This window comes from Micropterus salmoides, unplaced genomic scaffold (genome assembly GCF_014851395.1).
Source record: "Micropterus salmoides isolate LMB-PRFRI ecotype aquatic unplaced genomic scaffold, ASM1485139v1 Ms_hic_scaffold_7, whole genome shotgun sequence".
Classification (NCBI taxonomy): Eukaryota; Metazoa; Chordata; class Actinopteri; order Centrarchiformes; family Centrarchidae; genus Micropterus; species Micropterus salmoides.
Window position 1 is genome coordinate 1,871,770 of NW_024044459.1, and position 26,275 is coordinate 1,898,044.

Genomic DNA, 26,275 nt, shown 5'->3' on the forward strand with positions numbered 1-26,275 from the left:
ATTAAAATCACAATAAATACATTTGATTAATTGTTAATTTGTAAAGAATATGCACCACAAAAGTACAACATCATCCAAGAAGGGTCCTGTATTATTGTCTTATGCTGTGTCTATATATTGTAGAGTGTACATGCGTCACAATCTACTTTTAAAGGTACCATAGAATGCTCATTTTCAGGTTCATACTTATATTCAGGGTTCACATCATATTTGTCATACTGTCCACTGCCTGCCACTCCTGCCAGCAATCAACTCCATCCCTGCCACAATATCAACCCTGGTTCTCCACACAACCTATGCTTGATCGTCGTTGCTTCTTACCTGGTGCCACTGCATGACTCAAGCTTTTGAAAAATCTCTGTTTCCCTGTTTTCTATTTCCGAGTGATTAACCTTGTCCGTCTGCCTGCCTGCCTTTCCCCAGGTTCACTCACCTCCGTCTCGTTGGCTGGGCTCGCCTACCTGCCCTCTCCTCTCGGGCTTCCTCCACGGCGTCATCCCGGCTCTTCCTCGTTATCTCTGGAACGTGAGCTATATGTAACTTTGGGGGTGTATACATCCCAGATCTTATGTAACATTTGAGTGTGCGAGATCTGAACTGCACCGAACTGTTTTTATTCAACTATACCAAGGGAAATACAGTTTTACATTCTACAGCACTTTTAAGACCCTCAATTATTGTAGTTCAAATTGTGCTCATATGCTACTGTTTTGAAATGCATTTGTGTTTAATCTAATGAACACAAACTAACTGACGCACTGAAAACTTCCTTGGTTACGTACTTAAGTGGGTAATATTATTTCACTCTATGCTGTGTGTCCTGGACTAATGGAAACTTGGAAGTGACAGAGTGCATTACCAGTCCACAGTGTTCTCCTGTAATGCAGTAATATATTTACTTTTTACATTAGTGTAAGGGACAGGCCATTTTCACAGCAGGCAGAGGTTCTGTACAGGCATGAACCACAATTTCATTATTGTAGTATGACTACACGCAAAGTGAACAGACCTTGACTTCACACCATTTATTCCTTACCCAACATCTGCTTTTTTTAAAGACACAGGCTTTAATAAAATGTGTCTGGTTTGGGGGTAGTTGTTGTTTTGTTTTTTGTTAATTAAAGCAAATATAAATGTGATAGATGCATACAGATATATGATGCATATACATCATGTTAATTTAACTGCAAGCTGCTCGTAATCCCACAGATGCAGTGTGCCGAAAACATGTGCTGTGTTCCCAGCACTGTTTTCTCTCTCCCTTGTTCTCTTTCTCTCTCTCTTATAAAAGTATGTGTGACTCATGCAGTGATGTGTCCCGTGGTGCATTAGCTTCACATAATAAGATGGTGTGTGTGTGTGTGTGTGTGTGTGTGTGTGTGTGTGTGTGTGTGTGTGTGTGTGTGTGTGTGTGTGTAGAGAAGCAGGCCATGTATTCTACAGCAGCATACATAGAAGCAGACAGTGTGTAGTTTGTGAGTAACACAAGCTCTGACAGATGACAGCTGTATACTGACTGACTGTAAATATACTTTCACAAAGAGGAAAACAAAAATTATGTAAGTGTGTATGTTAATGTTTGTATGTGTGTGTGTGTGTGTGTGTGTGTGTGTGTGTTTGCGTGCGTGCGTGCATGAATACCAGTATAGCCTCCTAAGAGATCCAAGGATGTAATGGTTTGCCATGCTTTTGTTTTATTTTTATTTTCTGCTGAGTTTGCTTGTTTGTGTATGTGTGTGAGTGGAAGAAGTATATTGACTTAAATTGACTGTCACCTCAAATCTCCTGTGCCTGCTTTTTTTTACTTATTCATCTATCACAGTTGCTGTGCCTGATTCCGCTCTCTCTCTCTTTCTCTCTCTCGCTGTCTTTCCCTCTCTCTCAAACAAACACACACATTCCTGCATACATGCACACATACGTGGAAAGATGTTCACATACAAGGATGCATGTAGGTATATGTACATCTAGATATACAGTAATATGTGAATATATTAAAGAGGTGGTATATTGCTTTTTAGCTTTTTCCCTCTCCTTTATTGAGTTATATATCTTTTTTGTGCATGTAACAGGTTTGCAAAGTGAAAAAGCCCAAAGTCCAGCCCAAAGGGAGTTCTCATCTCCCACAGAAAGCACTGCTCTGAACCGCTCGTTTGTAGTCCAGCAGTTTCCCTTTCATCCCTGTGACAACAGATGGATAGAAGCTAAATGCGTCTCATGTAACGCTCACCAAGCGGCTAGTCCGACACGCCCACAAAAACACCAGTGGAAAACCACTGAGCTGCAGCACACACCTCTCCTCTCCCTTCCAAACACTAGCTCCCCTCCAGGCAGTCAGTGGACATAAAGTTGTTCCTGTGATGTAGAGACAGAGCTCAGTTAAAACTTTATGGATGAAAGATACTTTTGTTACAGATTAATAACTCACCACTCTGAAACTCTTGCTCCAGTCCATGTTGCCAAGCTGGTCGGCAACATGTACAGCTGAACTGAAGCTGTGTTTGCTTCTCACTGTCCCGCCCTTCTCTGTTTCTGATTGGCTAATAATCCTTAACTAGGAACTGTGCATGTGCAACTCCCAACAAAGATCATTTAGAGACAATATGTATCACTTCATAGCTAAAAAGAAGCCTTCAACACAGGGTGAAAAGAGGAGCTGCAGCAATGTGCAGTATGACAAAAATATGGTGTTTTTTGAAAATGAAACCATGTTAACGTGTACAACACCTATATAAGATTTTGAACCTCAAAATGAGCATAATACCACCTCTTTAATCTTCTTCTCTGTAAATATGTATGTTTGTGATAATTGTAGTTTATTGCAACATATTTCTGTAGTCCATTACCTTAATCAATTATTGATTATTGTAACACATTGTAATAAACCAGAATCCTCCTCTCCCTCCAAAACATCCTTTGGCACACCTTTGCCATGGAATCCTCTAATAACTGAATAAATTAATTATAATATTTTGAGGATTTTTGATTTCCATGAGCAGTAAGCTGTCATCATCAAGATTAAAAGGCATGCAATATTTCACTTTATGTGTAATGAATCTAGAATATATGAAGTTTCACTTTTTGACTTTTGAAAAAAGTTTTCCTCAATATTCTAATTTTCTGAGATGCACTTGTACTGTCTGGCCAGTTAGACACAGACAGGTAGGACCACATGACAGTCAGCAGAAACAATTTATGCACAGACTTTTAAACATTGGATACAAAGTCAAACTCATATTATCATTGTAAAATATAAAAGAATGATATGTTTCTTTTAAATGAGAAAATATGATCAAATTTGCAAATATAGTTGCGTATAAAATATTCCATGGTTTGCCCCCCCCCCCTCCAATCAGTGAATTCATTAAACAAAATCTTAACTCATCTACCAGAGCTACTACCAGAAGGGACTGTAAAATACTATATAGATAAAGTTCCTTTGGTCAGTCAGCCTTCTCCTATTGAGCGGCACTTACCTGGAACACTATACACACGTAACTAAGCAACAATTACACTTCTCAACTCCTTTTCCACAGCTATAATACAGTGGTTAATGGATAATCAAATATGCGGTCATAATTTGGAGTAGTATTTCTGACATTGTTTACTAATTGTGCTTATATTCTGATGTCTTCTATATGTCATCTCAGTTGTGCTTGTGTGATTTTGTCTGTGCTTATGCGCTCTTTGTCTATGTTATTTTGTGCTTTTGTGTTTTTTCATGCTCTTTTCTGTTATGCCACCTGACAAGGACTGCAGATGAAAATTAGCCTGTATGGCTAAATCTGTCTCATTTACATATTGGACAAGTCCCCATGTTGATTAATCTGCACTGTACCTTTTAAATAACTAAACATAAACTTAACCAAATACAATGTAAGTCCAGAACCTCTATCATAACTGGAATTCTAAAGTGTATGTAAATGCACTCACTGAAAGTGACATGACAGATACATCTGACTGATTTTACGCAAAATCAAATCCTCCCCACACAGAGAACAACAAGACATGTACTGTTATGTACTGTATGTGTGGGAACACCTACACACACACAGACATTCAGCCACACACACATGCATATGCACAAATGCATGCAAATAATATTAAACAATCACAGTACATAGACAAACAAGTATATATACTTGCACTTACACAGAATACATACACCTATGGTTTCTGTTTCCATCACACATGCAATATTGTGACAGATGTTCTGCTCGATCTACTTCACATCTGGGAGCTGAATCTCATCGGCCTCTCCCACACACTGACGCCTGTTATCTAGAATACGTGCTTTGAAAAATGGAGAGCTGTGTTCAAGGACACTTGACAACAGCAGCATTCAGCAGTGGAGTTTTTATAGGGAAAGCAGCCAAGGGAGCAGATCAGTCAACACAGTTTGTTCTAATAACTACTGGTCACATCATATTGGCCTTATCAAACTGACAGCAAGAATAACTTCAACTACTGAAATACCTCCTCCTCCTCCTCCTCCTCCTCCATCCAGCATGGAACATATCTGAGGGAGAGTTGCTTTTTTGGTGCTTGTTGAAGGTCTGATGTGCAAGTGGAGTCATTTGGTTGTGATTATGTAATGTTGTTTCTCCACACACAAGTCACAGTCATTGTTTTAAAATAAAATCAAACAATGATTTAAGGTTGATACACCAAACACTGATGTGAAATGCCATAATCAAATATGTTTGATTCTACGGACTGAAAACAAAATATGACCTATAAATACACAATATGCTTTTATACATACCTATAATCTGACTAGCAGGTAAAGGTAGAGAAGTGAACATACACTTTTATTTACTTGTATGTTTCTCCTGATTAGATTAACTGCCACATTTACACCAGGACAATATTCCCAGTGTGTATCCATCAAGTGTGATTACAAAATACCAGATTAATATTACAGTCTGTTAGAACTGCAATAAGTAAAGATTGTTTAAAAATATACATTATTTTCTTGTTGTCCCCGATTTTAAATTCATTAGGTGATAATTCTGTGATGTTTCATAATTTATTGCCTATTAAATACAGGTGTGTTCATCTCTTCACGTTTACCTGAGGAAGATCATCTGTGGGCAGGCACATCCACATGAAATAAGAGTAGTTTGTCTTTTTTGTGTGAGCAAAATTTGGTCTGTCTTCATGAGGCTACACCAACGAGCATGACTAGTTAAATACAGACTGCTCTACACTGTTAGCTTGAATATTTCCATTAAGGCAGAAAGCAGGAGGAGTTTTTAAGCATGATAAACTGTGTAGTAGGGCTGACCACAAATAGTCGAAGATTCAATGCTTCGGTGGGCGGTGCCTGATTCGACTGTCAATCTCACAGTCGAAGCATCGCAGTGAAACACATTTTGGCGATATGGGGGTGCTCAACATCTGATTTTACATAGAACTACCAGTTTTCTACCAATAAGTTAATATACAGCCTATTACAATATACATTTCAACATTTAATGCTGTAAATAAATATGTAAAAAGAATAAAACATTCAATAAATGTTTTTCAAGTGCGTGAATAAATCCAAACCTGTAACCCTAACTCTGGTGTCGTCAGTGCGCATTTGTAAGTGTAGCATGTATGTGTACAGTGGCAGTGGAGGAACACTTCCTGAAGAGACCGATCCCCAGCTTCACCGTGTTGTGCCGAGTTGTTCGCCCCTCGCAAGACCTTCGGATAATTTATCACCAATGATGAACCACATAAAGAATATTTTATTGTTTTTAAATAGCCGGCTACTTGAAATAGACAGTGTCAGCACGGTGTAGCCTACTGATGTCACAACCGAAACCCGCTGCACCAGTTTCATCCCAGGGGGTCAAATGCCAAAGCTTTGAGAAAGACTGACAAAGCATCAGTATCGGACGCCCTGGGATGACACGGGGCTGGCTGCACAGTGCATTAAATTTGAATCTGTAGAGAGAGCAAATGTAATGATTTTCTCTTAAAAACTACTCAAGTAAGAGTAAAAGTATGATTTTGCATTAAAACTACTCTGACAAGTACCATTTACTCAAAAAAGTTACTTGAGTACATGTAACAGAGTAAATGTAACTCTTTGCTACCCACCTCTGCTGTTAAGACCTCCACATCCAGCATCTTCACCTCAAGATCGCCTGAGACCAGCCACCCGGACAGCTGCTGCAACAATCGGTTAGCATAACCAATGAATTTCGGCACCAACTGTCAGGAACCATCTCAGGGAAGCTCATCTGCATGCTCGTTGTCCTCATTGGGGTCTCGACCTGACTGCAACTTTGCACAACCATTGAAGAGGTGGGGACCAGCATTCCACAGGCCACAATCAACAACCCGATCAACTCTATGTGAAGGAGATGCGTTGCACTGTGTGAGGCAAATGGTGGTCACACCAGATACTGACCGGTTTCTGGACCACCCCAGAACCCTCCCTATACAGTGAAACTGCACATTTCCAAGTGGCCTTTTATTGAAACCTGTGAGTTTTTCAAGAATAAAGTCCCATTGAGGTTTGAAACGTCTTTATAATGCTCTTTAGCCATGCTAGCTATGTGGTTTAAAGGATGGCAATGTTAGGCACTCAGTGAGTCCATCAATTTGGTCAAGGTGGCTAGCATGGCTAAAGAGCATCTGAAACAGCATTTGTATCTGACAATATTTTATTGAAAGCAAGTAAATGGATCTGCTTTTGTGTTAGTAGTTCTTTTGTAAGGCAATAATTAACAGTAATATATGGCTGCATTTACATAAGGACCAACTTTAGAAAACAAAAAGGTGGAAAATTAAAATAGTGATTAAATTCCTGCCACTTTTTTTTATTGAACACAACAATGACAAATCATCACTACTTATTAATCCCTCCTGGAGATACTCTGTTGTTGGGTCCTCCACTAATCAAAAGGTTTATGGTTAGATCTAGTGTCCTTGAGCAACATACTAAACCCCAAATTGATCCTGTGAATATGTGTATGAATGTTAGTTCTATTCTGATGAGCAGTTGTCACCTTGCATGGCAGCCTCTGCAATCAGTGTATGAATGTGTGTAAATGGATGAATATGACATGTATTATATTATTATTTTAATAAAATATTGCAGTGACAAGCACAGATAGTCTACAAATGTTTTGTATTTTGTAATGTGGATAACTTTCTTCCCAGATGAAAATAGTGGCTTAACCTACCTAACCTAGTTTGGTACTTATTACATCAACAAATAGGGTTAGTCTAAAATTAGCAGTGTGGTGGTTTGAATTATTGTGCCAGTCCGACCCTGGACTGGTCTGTGCTGAACAGGCCACCCTTCTGTTCCACAAGCCAAGATTATTAATGCATGTCTATAGGTCTATTGGTATTTTGGACCTTTGAGTCACACCATAAGGATTCATGAAGTTTTTGTTTTGTAAATTAGGACTGAGCTACATTGATATGGCTAACTTGTAGGCAAACAATTCCCTTTTTACCAGGGTTGTGATGATACACTTAGCTAACGAGACGAGACAATATATGATATCGTGGTTACAAGAACAAGACAAGACTAATATTTTAACTGTTTTTAAGAATTTTTTATTTTTTTCAATCATGAAATATATGTCTGGAAAAACAGATTAAATGTTGCATACAGGGTCTGAAATGAACTTTTCACTGCCTGCCACTGTGGTAGGCAAGTGTTTCTTTTTATCTTCCACTTTTGAAATTCTTTGCGCTAAATGAAGGAATAACATCTAGCTCATTTAGGCATCATCTTGCATTTTCAATACAAAACCAAGTGATGCCTCTTGCATTTAATAGACAAGCTTAGTGATTCTCTGAGTTACCAGAGTTACCTCCCATAGTACGGGTGGTGCTGCTGGCTGTCACTCAAGATGTACTGGGCCTCCTCCACTGGTGAGTTTGGTTTGAAATGCTACCACAGATATTCCCTGAGCTGACTGTGTGACACAGGTACGTGTGCCGATCTCTACAGTACGCTAAATGCTAAATGTTAAATGCTTCACTACGTTCACCAGCTACTCTCTAGCATTGTCTGTCTGCTGTTTGTTGATTACATGTCATTTAAGTCTCACATTAAGCAAATTTCAAGGACCGCCTTTTTTCACCTACGTAATATTGCGAAAATCAGGAACATCCTGTCTAAAAATGATGCAGAAAAACTAGTCCATGCATTTGTTACTTCTAGGCTGGATTACTGCAATTCCTTATTATCAGGCTGCTCGAAAAAGTCCATTAAGACTCTTCAGCTGATCCAGAATGCTGCAGCACGTGTTCTGACAGGAACCAGGAAAAGAGATCATATTTCTCCTGTTTTAGATTCTTTGCATTGGCTTCCAGTAAAATCCAGAATAGAATTTAAAATCATTCTTCTTACCTACAAAGCTCTTAATGGTCAGGCACCATCTTATCTTAAAGAGCTCATAGTACCTTACTACCCCACCAGAGCACTGCGCTCCCAGAATGCAGGGTTACTTGTGGTTCCTAGAGTCTCCAAAAGTAGACTAGGAGCCAGAGTGTTCAGCTATCAAGCTCCTCTCCTGTGGAACCAGGTTCCAGTTTGGGTTCAGGAGGCAGACACCATCTCCACATTTAAGAGTAGGCTTAAGACTTTCCTCTTTGATAAAGCTTATAGTTAGGGCTGGCTCAGGAGAGTCCTGAACCATCCCTTAGTTATGCTGCTATAGGCCTAGACTGCCGGGGGATTTCCCATGATGCACTGAGCTCCTCTCTCCTCTACTTTCTCTCCCTCTGTATGCAACCTCATCCCATTAATGCATGTTACTAACACAACTTCTCCCCTTTCTGGTAGTCTTGTGCTTTCTCGTCCCTCTCCTCTCTCCTCCTATCACTTCCTGCAGGTTTTCTGGCTCTGGAGCTGTGGAGTCTGGATCTGTGGCTGCAGGTTACCTGCTGCCCCCGTGTTCCTGCTCGACACCCTCTACAGCAACGACTATTGTTACTAGTCCTATTATTATTATTGTTATTATAATCATTAACATTATGATTATTATCATTAACACTACTATAAATATCTATACCATTTTTCATTTAGTCTATAACAACATCACCTTTACTGTCTGTACCTCTGTGTGTATATTGTGTAGGCTGCCTCCCTCTCTCTCTCCTTCCATCCCTCTCTTTTTCTCTCTGTTCCTCTCCTGCCCCCTCTCTCTCTCTCTCTCTCTCTCTCCCCCTCTCTCTCTCTCTCTCTCTCTCTCTCTCTCACCCCAACCGGTCGAGGCAGATGGCCGCCCACCCTGAGCCATGGTTCTGCTCGAGGTTTCTGCCTCTTAAAGGAAGTTTTTCCTTGCCTCTGTCGCCTAGTGCTGCTCTTGGTGGGAATTGTTGGGCTTCTGTAAATAACATCATAGAGTACGGTCTAGACCTGCTCTTTTATGAAAAGCGCTGTGAGATAACTGTTGTTGTGATTTGGCGCTATATAAATAAAATTGAATTGAATTGAATTGAATTGATTGGCAGGTAGTGTGAATATTTAGCTATAAGCTATAAGAACATTAAGAGTCAAACAAAACCCCTTTCATGTTGTCACATTGTTTTCACTTTGTCATTTGATAAATTATAATTATAAATATATTCATTATAGCCGCTTTAAATAAAATACAGCTTCAGGTCAGGTTGTCCTGGACTTTTTCTGCAGTTATGCTCATGCAGAGAGATGACACTGACTGCATGTTATCTGTTATTTCATTAAAACTGGTAATTCCCCTATTCCCCCTGCCTGCTCACAGTATTTCTTACAAAATGTTCCCACATCTCTATATCTCAAGAAAGCACCCAGGACACCTGCCTACTTGCCAAAGCTGTGGGGAGACATTTAATGAGGATGAAATCGCATTTGTATAGTGCCAGATAACCGGATACCACAACAGGATTAGCATGACATGGCAACAGTCATTAAGCTCAGCTCTTCTGTTGCATTGTATCTGTACCAGAGCTGTACTGCTCTGACAAGCTTCTAATCAAAATGATGACAACAAATCCCACAAGGCCGTTTATGTGCTGTAGAGGTGGAGTGATATGGTCAACAGAGCATTGGAGGGAAGATTCCCTGCGGACTGCACAGGGACAACTGCACACAGATGTATGTTTGATGCATTTTGCATTTAATACAGTACTGTAATATGTACTGTATAGTAACTATGCCAGGCTACCATATTACCATACTGTATCAGTGTCACTCCAGCAAATGTATTGAACACAAAATACCACATGCACGTTTATGACTTTGTGATCGTATATGCCAGGCATCTTAAAATAGCTGTATAAGGAATAAAAACACTATTTGTGGACAATATACCATTGTACCCTTTAAATGTGTATAAAACGTGAACAGAATTTGGTTGACATGAGTTTTTAAAAAAGTTGATCAGTTATAATTATGACTTGGATGGTGACGTGAACATTATTTATGTTATGTTTCTTAAGTGAAAAACTGGTAATTAAAGTAATTCTCATATGGCGTGAATGTGGTATAAGTTAGCACAGCTTCATGGAAAACGAAGGATACCTATATTACTTAATATTACCAAAACTGGCAATTAGGTGTGGGCGAAGCTATAAAATTAAATCCCTAACTGATACCAAATAATACCAGGCCACAGTTATTGATATCCTTATAAATACTTTTTATCATTAAAAAGCAGCTAATGCACTATTATGTAGAGGACAGCCCTGTGTCATGATGAATGCATGCTTGATGAACTACTTAACAGCAATACTAAAATTTTAAAAACACTGAATGTTTTCCCAAGCATAGCTTGTCAAAATACAGGACAGTTTCAAATGGTTAATAACAAATTATTATTTTGTGAATTCTTTGAACTAAGGAGGAGATCACTCCGTATACGCAAGAGAAGCAGAGAGTGCAGCACTTAAAAAACTGTTCATGTGCCCAGAAATAATCTAACATGAGACAGACCATATTGTATTCTTCTTTTGTTTAGTGTACCGATCCTATTGTTAGTAGCTCTACAAAAAAGCCTTAATTAAGGTTAAGGTCCATTAAGGTCCACCTATAAAACATTTCCGCCATTTTGGATTTTTTGAAAAACACATTTTTTACATGTTCTCCTACACCGTAGCTCCAATTGCCACCAAATTTTCAGTGTATCATTGGACTAACCATATGTAAAGTTGTATAAATATTGATCAATAAACATATGAAAGGACGTGGTTCAAGACATAAACAGACAACAATCAACATCCGTTGGTCCAATCATCACAAATCTCACAGGATATGTCCACGAGTGCCAGAAATATACGCTGATAGTTTCATTCAAATCAACCACTAGGGGGCGCTTTAAATGCTAAATAACAGGACATTGAATTATACAAATTAAGCTATAGCTCATGATTGTCCAATCATTACAAAACTTGCAGGATACATTTCATAACAATATCTAACCCCATTTGTGAAGTTCTTTTGAAGTCACTACTGCGAAAAAAGGTTTGAACCCGTGAATCACTGCTATATTTTATGGTTGTTTTTAAAGAGACATACTATGTTCATTTGTAAGCTAAGTGTTAGGTGTATTTCTGAACACTGGACTGAGCCAGGGAAGCTGTTTCCCCTGCTTTCGGTTTTTAAGCTATAGGCTAAACATGTCCTGTCTCTATACTTAAAATACAGACAAGGGATTGATTTCCATTCAGACATCTCACTCTTGGGCTGAAAGCAAAAATTGTATTTTCCAAAATTTGAACTATTATATAATTATTAACAATAAATGTTGGTTTCTTTTAAACACGACCTCTATCTGTAATCTTAACCAAGTAGTTTTAGTTTACTTGAAGATCCGTGCAGACAATTATATTGAGTGTGTGCCTGTTCTTGGTGTGAAAGTATAAAGATTATAAATGTTGCATTTTTTATGCTGAAAAAGCATTTGCATTTGTGCACTTAGATGTTGATTTCATTTATGGGACCCCAATATATGGATTTAAATTTTAGCAAGATGATTATCAGGCTAGGAAAAAATAAAAGCAAAATACAAAACTGTACCAAACACATTCTCACTTGGTCCTGCTTGGTACTGTTTCCCTAAACAAGCACACAATTTTACTGCTTCTCCATACAGTTTTACTTTGCTCATGATCTACTAAGCTTTAACTGGAGACACAGCACACAGAGATCTTTGGCTCCAAGAATCCTAATTTCAAACAGAAATAAATAGAGACAGATCGATGCTCTCTCTGTTGAACAAACATCACTGAAATGCTCCACAAATATCTATTCCCATTTTAAGTTTCATGTGGGAGGCAGATTTTGTTGATACGTATTCATCTGCGGAACATCTCTGAGTTTATTATTCTGTCAGAGTTTCTAAAAAGGAAACAGTCACTCACCAGAGAAAGAGGGAAGACTGGAAGAGAGAGACCAAGAAGAAATGGAGCGAGAGAGACAAGAAGACAGAGTCAAAGGGCAAACAAGAGAAGCTTACACAAGTGTGGCAAGTCAAGGTGACAGCTCAGACAAAGGGACACATAGTGCACAGTGACAGAGTGGCAATGAAGCCTCAGACAGATATATGACCGCAGTGACTATGATGAGAACAACCCAGAGGTAAATTAGTGTACATACACTACAATGCAGATAAAAGGCTAAACAAACTAGGTCATTAAATGTCTTACGGAAAAGGCGAAAGTATTTATGCCTGCCTCCCTGATCTTTCCCTAAGATTTCAGTGTCTTGAATCATACAAAGGAGGTAAAAAGTCATGGTCTTGCACTTGAAAAGTGACAAAATTAGTGATATGAAGTATTGTGACTGAGGTACCAGTCACAATCTGATTTACTAAGATAGCAGCAGGTCATTATGCCGTCAGCTCCTGGTACTGCCCTCCAGATAGTTCAGTGGTGGGATTTCTTTGAGAACACCTGACTCGGAAAAAAAGACTAACTTGGTGATCTTGATTACAAAACATTAATTGTATCTGTGTGAAGAGGAGATATTTTTTGAGTCAGAGTAGTTCCATACTTTTCCTTGAGTAGATTTTTAGAGAAAAATCATTACGTTACGTAACGTTACGTTTGGATACATTAATCACAGTACTTTGCTACTTATTTATTTATTATTTTGTGCATTCATGATCTGTTAAAAGGTAGGTGGTCAGCTGGTCTGCTAGCACTTTGATGCCCTACCACAGTTAAGCATCCACATGCAGCTATTCTTTACAGAAGAAAATTAATTGCACAGTACAACCAGCTCGGTCTCATCCCAGGCGTCAAATGTCAACACTTACAAGTGTATTTAGAGCAGTGTCTGTTGTGTTAATGCTAATATGTTTAATAAATAGCTAAATTTTCAACTTAACACTGTAGAGCAGTGTGCATTTAAATCGTCATGCTCATTGGTGTAGCCTGATGAGAGAGATCAAATTATGCTCACACACAAAAAGACTTATTTCATGTGGATGTGACTGATGTAATGTTTCAACCACAGATGATCTCCCTCTGGTAAAAGTGAAAAGAAATGAACACACCTGTATTTAATAGGCAATAAATTATGAAACATCACAGAATTATCTCCTATTTTGATTTTCTTTGGCAAATCATAATTTGAGACAACAAGAAATAATGTATATTTTAAACAATCTTTACTTATTGGAGTACTTAACATACTGCAATATTGATGTGGTATTTTGTGATCACACTTGATGGATACACACTGGGAATATTGTCCTGGTGTAAATGTGGCAGGTAATCAGGGGATGATAACTTATGATTTCATCACAAATAAATACGAATAAGTGTCTGTTCACTTCTTTACCTTTACCCATGACCATCTGAAATAATTCTTGTCAGATCCACATCAAATAAGACCACTTTTACTTCTACTTGAGTAATTGTTTTTTGCAAAGTAACAGTGCTTTTACTTGAGAACAGTTTTTGACTACTCTACCCACCTCTGACTATCTGTTACTTTATATGCTCCTATTTTAGCCAGGTCTGTCTTGTAATGTATAACATATCTACAGCATGTTGTGAATGTGAGTGTGAAAAATATAATTATCAGTTGCCCCACTTTTTAAGTCAGATAATAAGTGTTTTAATAAGTTGTGTAAGAGATTAATCAAAGATCAAAGGTCCAGTTACTAACTTTCAGATTGCTACACCTCACAGTATTTTTGTTGATTGTTTTTGTTTTTAATTGTCTGCTTAAAATTTGTTACTAATGTTAATAAATAATTTAGTGTTATACATCTGTTTCAAGACATTATTAAAAGCTATTTTGAGGTTGCAAGGTTGTAAATAATCCCTCTGGCTGGTGTTTATTCTCTTCCAGCATCACTCATACTCATACTGTCTTTTAACTCTCTAATTCATCAGGAAAACCCCTCTAATGGGCCGTTGAAGGACTGCAGTGTTTCATTTTCTAACAGCTTATTAACATTAAACTTGAGCATGAAAGTCCATTCTTGATATTTGAATAGTAGTTTAACAAAATAATCTAAACTCAAGTTCAATGCTAGCTTTTGTCATGTGTCTCATGGTCTTCATCAGCCAGTTTCACTGATATTGGGTTATAAGGAATGGAAAAAACTAGCAAGTCAGTAAATTAATATTATTATTATTAGCGTATTAACATTTATAACTGAGGACTTCATATTTGACTACTACTATACTCCCAACATTTATAACTGCATTATTACAAATAGCCAAAGAAAAAACACAGTCAAAGGGCTCAACCTGGAAACCCAAACATTGCTGTTAATGTCTTATGAAGCCAGTCCAGATCTATAAAGCAAATAAGCTATTTATTTGTTACAACTTGTTGTATCTGTTGCAACCAGATGTACAGAAGGTGTGTTTTTTCTTGCCCTCGGTACATCACGGATGGAGATTCTCATGAGATGTGTGTCTCATGTTTGGGGATGGAGCACGCACGGGCAGCTCTCGAGGGGGCTGCCTGCGCCCGTTGCGAAGCCCTTTCCGTGCGGGTACTGAGGTACAGCATGGCTCTCTTTCCGAGGATGGCCGGATGTGTTTTCCCCGTGGTGTGGGCCCTGCGGCCGCTGAGGCGGCCCGGCGGCTTCACTCATGGGTTCACAGCGTGATCTGTCGGAGGATTTCGGGACGGCTGAGGCTTTTTCCCGACCTTCATCCGCTGGCTCCGACGCTTCCTTTCCTCGTTCGGGAGCCCGTTCTCGGCTTCTCCCGCTCGCGGTTTGGATCCGGAGACGCTGCAGCAATCCGACTCCGAGGAGGCGGACGTGCTCAGCGCAGTGGACGATGACTTCCGGGTGTCGGGGCGGCGTCATCTGGCCGCGCCCGACTATGACGTGCTGCTGGAGGTGGTGACTAGAGCCGTGGCTAAGCTAAGCACCACACGCCACCTCCACGCCGGTCTCTGCCATTCTTTCCTGAAAAGAAAGTACATGATGAACTGAGTAATCATGGGGCAGACCCTTCTCTACATGGCTTTCCACACCCCGATCACTGAACTACAGTAATGTGATGGGGGTTAGGGACCGTGGTTATGGGAGGATGCCTCGGGTGGAGGATGAGCTTGCGAGCTATCTCTCCCCTCGACTTGCGTCCTCCCTGGAGAAGCCGGCGTTACCATCCAAACCATGTCGCACCACATCCACGCTCGTGGGGAAGGCGTACATGGCAGCGGGCCAGGCAGGTGCGAGCTTGCACACCACGGTGCTTCAAGCCTACCAAGCCAACCTGCTACAGGAGATGGTTCAGAGGGGGGGTCCCTCCAAGGAAGATCTGGCGGAGCTTCGCAGAACCACGAAGCGTTAGACGCAGTGCGAAGCGTTCCGCCAGTACCTCCCTCGCCGGTCTGGACCCAAGGCAGCTGAGGCTGCCAGGCGTAGGTCTCTTCCCTCTACGAGCTCCTACGGAGAGGAGAGGAAGCAGAGTGTCGCTTCTCGGGGGCCCCCCCAAGGAGCTGGGGCAGTCCCGACGGAGCTCAGGGAAGACCGGGGTAGGGGAGTCTTTCTCCACTCCCGCACCCCCCCCCCGGAGGCCGACCGAGGTCCCCTCCGCCGTGGCAACAGGTGATGTTATCCCGCCGTTTACACGTTCAGGACGCACCTGCCACCATCGAGTCCGTGCCGTACTGCCTGCCCCGAGGGTCTGCAGGCGGACGGCATCCCGACTCACTCACCGTGGATCTTCGGCGGCTCCCCCCTGCCGTTCTGGGGCTTCAGGGGTCCACCAGAAGATCACACGAGACACCGACCACCAGCCCCAAGGGGCTGGTTCCGTTGGCAGACTTTGCAGACGCTTGGCGGAGCCTGACGAACATTTCTCCGCGGGTCCTGCGCACTGCCATAGATGGGTATCGACTACAGTTCAAAACCCGCCCTCCAAATTCAACAGAAGAGAGGGGGTGGTTTGGACTGTGGTCCGCCCGGAGCAAGGTCCGGTGTTGGGACAGGAAGTTTGTACTCTGCTGAGGAAAGGGGCCGTGGAACGTGTCTCCCCCCCAGACAGAGACGCCGGTTCTACAGCCGGTACTTCATAGTCCCCAAGAAGGACGGAGGGCTGCGTGCCCTATTTTGGATCTGCGGGTTCTAACCGGTCTCTGAGGAGATTCAGGTTAAAGATGCTCATCATCCCCGCCACCGTGACGCACATCCAATCTGAGGATTGGTTCGTCACGATAGATCTAAAGGACGCCTATTTCCAGGTCTCCATCCGTCCTTCTCACAGGAAGTTCCTGAGGTTTGCCTTCGGGGGTGTGGCTTACCAGTATCGGGTTCTTCCATTCGGCCTGGCACTTTCCCCTCGCACATTCACCAAGTGTATGGATGCAGCACTGGCCCCGCTGAGGCTCCGGGGCATCCGGATTTCAACTTCATCGACGACTGGCTCATCCTAGCCCAGTCTCGAGAGTTGGCGGTTCGGCATCGAGATGTCGTTCTGGCTCGTCTGCGGCGTTTAGGGCTGAGGCTCAACGCAAAGAAGAGCGTGCTGGCGCCCACCCTACGGGCTACGTTCCTAGGGGTTGCATGGGATTCGACAACGATGCGGGCACAATTGTCTCTGGCACGTGTCGACACCATATTGGCTGCCGTGAAAGGGGTGAAGTTAGGCCACGCCATCACTATGAAACACTTTCAACGAGTGTTGGGTCTCCTGGCGGCTGCGTCCAGCGTAATACCATCTGGACTGCTGCACATGAGACCCCTGCAGTGGTGGCTAAGGAACAAGGGTTTTTCCCCGAGGGGAATCCTCTCCGTCTGGTTTGGGTTACGCGCAAGTGTCTTCGTTCCCTATCAGTTTGGAAGGAAACTTGGTTCCTGTCCCAGGGGCCCGTGCTGGGAGGATCTTGTCGCCGGCTGGTTATTTCGACAGACGCCTCCCTCACGGGCTGGGGCGCGGTCATGGACGGCCGCTTTGCAAGGGGATCCTGGCAGGTGCATCGATCCGAGTGGCATATCAACTGTCTCGAGATGTTGGCGGTGTTCCAGGCTATAAGGAGTTTCCTGCCCGATCTCCAAGGCCACCACGTCCTGGTTCGTTCCGAGGAGAACAACACAGCGGTGGTGGCCTATCTGAATCACCAGGGCGGTCTGCGCTCGCGCCCTCTGGACAGACTGGCGCGTCAGATCCTCCTGTGGTCCCAGCAGAGGTTACTATCGCTCAGGGCGATGTATCTCCTGGGGACGCAGAGTCAGGGAGCAGACCTGCTGTTGAGGCAGGGGCTGAGGCCCGGGGAATGGAGACTTCACCCCGAAGTGGTGGAGCTCTTGTGCGAAGAGTTCGGCCCCATAGACGTGGATCTGTTTGCGTCTCAAGAGACTACGCACTGCCCGCTATGGTTTCTCTCGTTCCTCCAGCCCCGTTGGGTCTGGACGCCATGGTACATTCGTGGCCGAGGCTACGTCTGTACGCTTTTCCCCCAGTCGCTCTGCTCCTGGGATTCTGGAGCGGGTCCGCCAGGACTATGTCGGCCTACTGCTCGTAGCCCCGTTCTGGCCAACCCGGGTGTGGTTCTCGGACATCATGTCGCTCCTGGACGGCCCGCCGTGGCGGGTCCCTCTGAGGAGAGACCTGCTGTCCCAGGCGCAGGGCCGGGTTCTTCACCCTTGCCCCGCCATATGGCGACTGTGGGTCTGGTCCCTGAGGGGGCACAGTACCTAGAGGCGGGTCTAACAGCCGGAGCAGTCGAGACCCTCCTGAGCTCCAGGGCCCCGTCCACACGGAGGATGTACGGCCTGAAGTGGAGTGTTTTCTCCACTTGGTGTAGGGAGCGGTCGGTGGACCCTGTTACCTGCCCGGTGGTTCAGATACTTGAGTTCCTCCAGGACCGGTTCTCTGCTGGTCTTTCCCCTTCCACCCTCAAGGTGTACGTGGCAGCTATTTCATCTTTCCACACCCCTCTGAGGGAGGGGTTCTTGGGGAAACTTCCCTTGGTTGTACGTTTCCTCCGTGGTGCCCGGAGGATGAGACCTGCGACTCGGTCCAAGGTTCCCACTTGGGATCTGGCAGTGGTTCTTGAGGCATTGGCTGAGGCCCCCTTCGAACCCCTGGAGTCAGCTGAGGCTAAGCACTTGACCCTCAAGATGGCCTTTCTCCTTGCTATCACCTCTCTGAGGAGGGTGGGGGAGCTCCAAGCGCTTTCGGTTTCCCCGCAAAGCCTGGAGTTTGCCCCGGGGAATATTAGGGCTATCCTGCACCCTCGTTCAGGATACATCCCTAAAGTGCCTTCTTGTGCGGCAGGGTCCACAGTGCTGCAGGCATTTCATCCTCCACCTCATGTGACGGCGGAGGACGGGAGACTTCATCTGCTCTGCCCTGTCAGAGCACTGAGTATTTACACACTGAGGTCCTCCCGTTGGAGGAAGGCTGACCAGCTGCTAGTGTGTTTTGGGTCTCCCAGGGCCGGGCTCCCTGCATCCAAACATACTATTAGCAACTGGATTGTTCAGACTATTTCCCTAGCCTATCAGGTGCGCGGTTTGCCTTCACCTGTGGCTGTGAGGGCTCATTCTACCAGAGGCAAGGCAGCCTCTCGAGCCCTCCTTTCCGGGGCCTCTTGCAGGATGTTGTTTAGCGGCTGGCTGGGCCACTCCGCACACATTCATTCGGTTTTACAGTCTTGACCTTCCTTCGGCACCTGGCACTCGTGCGCTCTCCTCTTAGTCGTGCCACTTTATTGCACACAGGGGCAGGCGGGGTTTTCGGCACGGTTTAGTGGGTATCTCGTTCCCATAGTGTCGTAACCGACGCAGTTCGAGTTCCCTCGAAGGGGAACGTCTCGGGTTACGTATGTAACCCTGGTTCCCCGAGAAGGGGAACGAGAGACTGCGTCGGTTACGACACTATGGGAACGCCTCTAGGCGAAGCAGGTCTGAACGTGAATGAAAACGGTAAGGTGTGACGGAATAACCGGAGGAGTATAAAGCACACCTGTACACACTCATCATTAGCTTAAACTATGAAGCAGGCGCTTCAGGCGGGGAGAGAGGTGCGGCGGGCCGACGCAGTCTCTCGTTCCCCTTCTCGGGGAACCAGGGTTACATACGTAACCCAAGACGTTCTCAAACACTGAAGGCTACCTTGTTTACTTTAGTTGACAAAGTATAATGCACAAATTCACCTCTTGATCATTCTCTAGCATTGTTCTATAAAGCCCCATGGGGCCACAACCAAATTCAAACCATGAAAAATAAAATATGTTGTCAATATTCAATAGCTACTACTCTGGCTAAATCTGTCCATTTTCACGATCTTTCCTGAGTATACAACAAGACCAGCCATATATAGGTATATATAATTATAATTACTATCATTATATCTTTAAAGTGCTCATTCATACAGTAACCTAACGTCACTATCCGTGAATAAAACCTCTATATATCTATATCTAACATCAGATTTGATGGGAATATATTGAATAAGCTTGACTATATGAATAAAACACACTTTTAACAAATGTAATAATAATCTGGATAAAACCACTAAGTTCTTAAAAGAACTCCAGAGGAGAAAAAAGAACAAAGAAATAAAAACATTATATAAACGCAGCAGTTTGGATGCAGAATGGGCCACATCAGGTCCAGATTCTGCAGACAGAGAGAAACACATATGAGCACATCGCTCTCAAACACTGCAGGTTGTTTACCAATCAAGAGCTGTGAAACAACAGCACGGCTCTGTTGGTAAATAAAAAGGAAAAGTTACGTTGTGGACCCGGACACATAAGCTGTTAGCTGTAAACACACCACAGGTGTGATGACTGTGTCTATTTGTTTTGGAGAGGAGACTACCTCATTGGTAATTCAGCTCCCAGTAGAAACCTGCCTGGGCACTGAAGTGGAGCAGACCCAGAATAACTCTCATCAGCTGTTAGCTGTAAACACTAGCAGGACTACGGTACAGCTGTGTTAAAACTATAGCACAACCAGCACAAACTAGTAGTTTCACCAACAAAAGAGTGATGATTGCTGAGTAATATGTATATGACTGCCCAATCTTAAGTTTGTATTTGATCATGTGACAAGACTCCAGAAACCCGGTGAAACACAAACTCTATCAAGTAGACTAGCAGAGCACATGCGCAAGCTAGCAGTCATGCTATTCACTAGGGCTGTCCCTGACTAAGGATTTACATAGTCAAATCAGAATCGTCAAGTCCTGCCTATAGTCCACTGATAGTCGAATCGTGTTTTTTGTGCACGGTGTGGGGGGGGGCTACACACGGTAGCTCCGCTTTAATCTTGAGAAGTCTCCAGACCCCTGTAAAGCATGCTTTCGGTCACAGGAATGTTGATGAATATTCACTGTTTTTATCAGTATTTCAGCTTTATGTAATTTGGAACGTGGTTGTATGGACATAAAGATAACTCCCAATAAAAGTCAACATTTACACAGTAAATATTGCCAAACTATGGACATTGCCTGGTATATTTTGAAAATGTTTTATGATAACTGTTATATTTTATTGTTTATTTTCATCAAATGTACAGTTACAATTGCATTCCAGGTGTATTAAAAGATATGCAGTTGCATTATAATCTATCTGATTTTGATGGTTTATTGCATTAAATATATAGCTTTTTTACCATGCGAGGATGAAAAATATCATATTTTTCTTTATTGCATCTCCATTTAGTCTGTACCTAATGGTAAAATAAATATTCCTTAGCTTCTGACCTTTCAAAGGAGATGAAAATTATGCATCTAGGCCAAATGGTTGAGGACTTATTCCTGATTCATTTTGGGTATTTTATTTTAGGCATTTTTCCTGGAAACCTGGCTGTTTTTAAGCATTTCAGACACACTGACTATAATTAAACAAGTGGCTCGCAGATATATTTAGAATACGTTAAACTCTATAGTTTAATTACTCATGATGACATTAGCGTTTCTCCACTGATAACATGGCATTAGCATTGTGGCTAATTTAAGCCTTTTTAAACAGGAAGCACTAGTTGCTGTAAGTAATGTTAATATTTAGAAGTGATGAACTAGGGAGAAATCACAGGAGTGTTCGCTAGAAATACCACACTGTTTCAGAAATAATTTGTCTGTCAATGGTGTAGCCTCCACCACTCTACTAACTGTAACATTTAACACATTATTACGAGGAAGCCAGGAGAGGACAATGAAAAACGGGAGCGTTAGCAAAACAAGTAGTGGGGGCTCTTTTTATCATAATTTAACACCATCTAAACCATCATCCTCTAAATCATAATGCCACTGAATATCTTCTAATACACCTAGAATACAACTGTAACTGTAAATTTTATGAAAAGAAACTAATATACAACAAAAATATACCACGCAATTGTCCATGTTTTGGTCATATTTGACACATTGACTCACTTTCCATTTTTAAATCCCACCTGAAAACACTCAAATCTTTTTAAACTGGCATATCCCACGTGATCACTATTTCTCAATCTTTGTTTCCAGTTGTTTCGTACCCTGATTTTATACACTGTAATTATATTCCTGTGACCAAAAGCACTCCCATGCTTTACTGGCCCACAACTTGAGAACAGAAAATCCTACTGTAAGTGGGCTCTTTCTTTTAGTCTTGAGCAGACAAATCGTTTGATATATTGGAGGTCTGTGTAGCTCCTATGAGTCAGCCAGTAGACAACAATAAAGACCGTCTGTTCCAAAGCAACAGTTCTTCTCCCCTTCATTTTGATGAGAGAAATTAAACCTAGGAGCTCAGCTATTGCACAATACCAAGATGGCAGCCCGTGGCGATCTTTATACACACAGAAAACAGCTGTTTTTGGACTGAAAACAGCGAAAACGTCAAAACTAAGTCATCGGTTGTAACTGTACATGTATATTGGTGCGAATTTTGTTATTATTATCCGACTCTGTGAGTTTTGTGATTTGAGTGATATGAGTTACACAGCTGATCTGAGCTGGAGCTGAGCTTTCTTTAGAGTGATCGGACTGTGGTGTAGGATGAGATGAAAGAAATCTGGAAGGCAATAACTGCAGCCATGTACAGGGATTACAGAGCGATTTATGTTGTTATATAAGTTCATTTAGATGCTTGGTGTTTGATGTGTGTTTGGTGTGGATAAAAATGGTTTCTTTGAGCTTCTAGCTAAGCCTCCTAGCTTCAGAGAGGTGTATAGCATGGGTGGGGTGACAAAATACTAGGATCGTCCATGGACTTCCCACTGGCATTTTGAGGCAAAAATCACATGCTGCCCCCGGTACCAGGGGTGTCGTTCAATGAGTCACGTAATTAGTGTGAATGCTATGAAATAGCTTTTACACTAATTTAGCAATTTACAGCAATGCAGGATTGCCAAGCCTCTCGAGAGCTTCCGGATATTAGTAACAAATACTAGAAGCACAGTAGAGTTGCAGCATAATAGACTGTTGATGCGGTTTTAAAGGGTCACTGCATAAACCTTGAGAAATATACATTGTCCTATCACAGCAGTAACTGATTCCATGTGTCAAACACTGTTAAACATAAGAAGCAAAAGTAAACAGTAACTAAAATAACCACTCGTTACAACCAAGGTATGCAGAATACCATCTTTGAACACGTTGATCTTTGAAGCAGATGTGCTACAACAGCAGAAGACCACACTGGGTGCCACTCCTGTCAGCTAAGAACAGTAGAGAACAGAAGATGGTAAAAACATTTCCTGGTTTGATGAGTCTCGATTTCAGCTGCAACATTCAGATGGTAGGGTCAGAATTTGGCATAAACAACATGAAAGCATGGATCCATCCCGCTTGTATCAACGGTTCAGGCTAGTGGTGGTGGTGTAATGGTGTGGGGATATTTTCTTGGCACACTTTGGGTACCAGTAGTAGTACCAGTTGAGCATCGTTTAGACACGACAGCCTGCCAGAGTATTGTTGCTGACCATGTCCATCCCTTTATGACCACAGTGTACCCATCTTCTGATGGCTACTTCCAGCAGGATAATGCATCATGTCACAGAGCTCAAATCATCTCAAACTGGTTTCTTGAACATGACAATGTACTCCAATGGCTTTCACAGTCACCATATCTCAATCGCAAATCTTAAGTACCACACTCTGCAAGTGGATATTGGACTTCCTCACAAACAGACGCAGACAGTTCGGATTGGTGGACACACCAAAGGAGATAAAACACACACTCCTGTCTACATCAGTGGATCTGAGGTGGAGCAGGTGAACAGTTTTTGGTCCCTGTGAATCAGCATCACAGAGTCTGGGGATGTTATAACAGAATGTGGATGCTTTTTTACACACACACACACACACGTCAGATCCTGAAACATGTCTTTTAAAACGGCAGAGCGTTGTGAAATAAACCTGACTGTGAGTGCAAGGACAGTGACAGTGGGTGGCAAAACTAAAGTATTTGCTAAAAGATGTACTGTATACTCTCAGCTTCTGGAATGAGCTGGTTAATGTGCTAGGACTCTGGCTTATGTTTACAGCACTGTGCATATTATTTTATCTCCTGCCCCATTTTGCACCAATGTGCATGTAAATGTCACCCTGCCACTTCTGATATGACCACATAATTTATGTTTATCTTATTTGCCTAAGTTTTTAGGTATGCTTTCTACAGAGGAAGCATTTCCAACAAGTAATTCACTTGTAACTCCAATACAGAAAGTAGAATACTGACTAATGTAGGTTACTGTAACCTATAACCTACTCTACTATCTGCACTGCCCATGCACTGTTCCTTACAACTAGTTGCACTAGTAGCTAAATAATAGTGAATAGTGAATGGAAATGGTTACTAGTAAGTATATGAATAGTTAGTAACTAATGAAAAGGTGAGATGTGAACTTCAGAGCCCCATAGATTTCAATGGCAAAAATGTGCAATTAGTTACTAGTAATTATGTTATCAGTTAATTCTAATTCATGAAGCCTCCCCATGTTGTCCCCTAGGAATAAATCACATCAAAGACCCCTGGTGTCTGTGACATACAACAAACAACACTAACATAGGATACAACTGCTTGAAACAACTCAATGTTATTTTTTCTTTTTAACAAGAGAAAATGCCTTTATTCCATCTGATTTTGAACATTTGAGTTTATCTTGGGTCATTGTGCCAGTAAGAATTAATAAAAAGTAGCTGGACTGGAGGCAGCTTCCAATGGGATCTGAGGGCCCCTTAGGAAGCAGCACAGTCACAAACTAGTGCTGCAGCACTGCAAAGCACTGTGTGCTTCTGTGGGAATGCATGTTCTCTCTGCCTGAATCATACACTGTTTAGCCTCTGGAATACACACGCACACACACACACACACACACACACCGCTCAAACTCCCGCACTCACACACATGCATGAAATCCTACCTTCACTGCATCTATGTGAGTGACATTGTCAAACATCATGTCGTTAACGGCCACTATCTGGTCCCCGACCCTGAGTCCCTCTCTCTCGGCCGACGAGCCAGGCTCCACTAGGGACACGTAGATCCCCACGCCATGCTCCGACCCGCCGCGGATGCTGAAGCCTAGACCCTCGTGGCTCCTAGAGCGCGTCAGGGTGACTTTGCGCACTTCTCCAAAGGGACCCTCGAAGAATGGCGGGGCCATGGAAGCCGACGGCTCCGCCGCTGCGCTGACACCCGGATAGCCCGAAGAGAGGGGCTGCTCCTGAATGGAACTGACATATTTCTGCAGAGTTGAGTCGCCCTCGTCTCCAAAACCCTCCGCGCTACAGTTGCTGGGGAGGAGGTATGTCTTCAGGTAGAGTCCCTCGGACGTGTACTGGTCGAACAGCAGCTGGTCGGACCTCGGGATGACCAGGCGCAGCATGGGCAGCAGCTGTCGTTTGTCGGGCGAGTTGAGAATCACTTTGAGAGTTTGGACCAGGTCGAAGACGTTGCGCTTGGCGTGGTACACATTAAGACAGTGGATAAACTGCTCTCTCTCCAGGTCGCTAAGCAGCAGGTTGAGAGCGTTGTGGAGCCTCCGAACGTTTGCCGAGAGCGCACGCACCCCCGAGCCGGCCGAGTTTGCCGATGTGTTGAGCGAAACGCTCTCCAGATCAGCGCTCATCCTACAACATAACGGGGAATCAGTGCATCATACAGACCGGTGGACGGGTCGGGCATTTGTTAAAGAGCTGTTCAAGTCGATCCTCCCGTTTGAAAGCAAAACCTGAACCAGCTCACCACGCAACTTCAACAGGTGACCGGTGATCTACGCGCGTAATGGTGCTGATGCACACAGCATGTCTTCCAGAAACAAACCATTTCCCCAGTCGATGTTCTTATTCTTCTTGCACTAAATGCCTAAAGGTTCTCTCTGCCCTGTAGTTGTTTTATTCCATGCACAACAAAAGCTCTTCCGCTGCCATCACTGGGACGAGACTTAGCGATTCAAATAGTGTCCGGTGTAATATCTGAAACCCGGCAGATTAAAATTCCCTGGAATGCTCTCTCTGTCGTTGTAAATCATAAAACGGTACCCTATAATAACATTTATCCTTAGCCACGTGTATTATTAATACTGAACAACAACTCCAGCTGTCCGGTTTCTACGACGGCGCCTTCCCTGTGCACAACTGTCAGGGAGCGCTGAATTGGATGCTCTCAGATCCTCTGTGTATAGGAAATGACGCAGGTGTATGTGTGCATTTGTGTGTATTTGTTGCTTAGAAACTGACAACACCACTCACCCTTTAAATGATTATTTCTGGCAAGGCATTGGCTGATGTCATTGTTGAGATAAAGCAGGAATAGCAAAGGTTTACAAATAACTCCTCAAAGTGGTATAATGTCAGAATTATACACATTTTATTACACAAAATAACAAGTTGAATCTCTGCTTGTGACAACTATAATTTATCTTTG

At 42.8% G+C, this 26,275-nt stretch overlaps 1 protein-coding gene across 1 annotated transcript in view; it reads right to left on the reverse strand.

The window, feature by feature from the left end:
* The window catches only part of LOC119892387 (whirlin-like), a 185,607-nt gene extending 159,583 nt beyond the window's left edge, over positions 1 to 26,024 (reverse strand). Inside the window, exon 1 of the mRNA XM_038704592.1 lies at positions 24,771 to 26,024. Coding sequence (XP_038560520.1) covers positions 24,771 to 25,478 — 708 coding nt within the window. The 5' untranslated portion in view covers positions 25,479 to 26,024. The remainder of the gene's footprint in view (positions 1 to 24,770) is intronic.
* Positions 26,025 to 26,275: the final 251 nt, after the last annotated feature.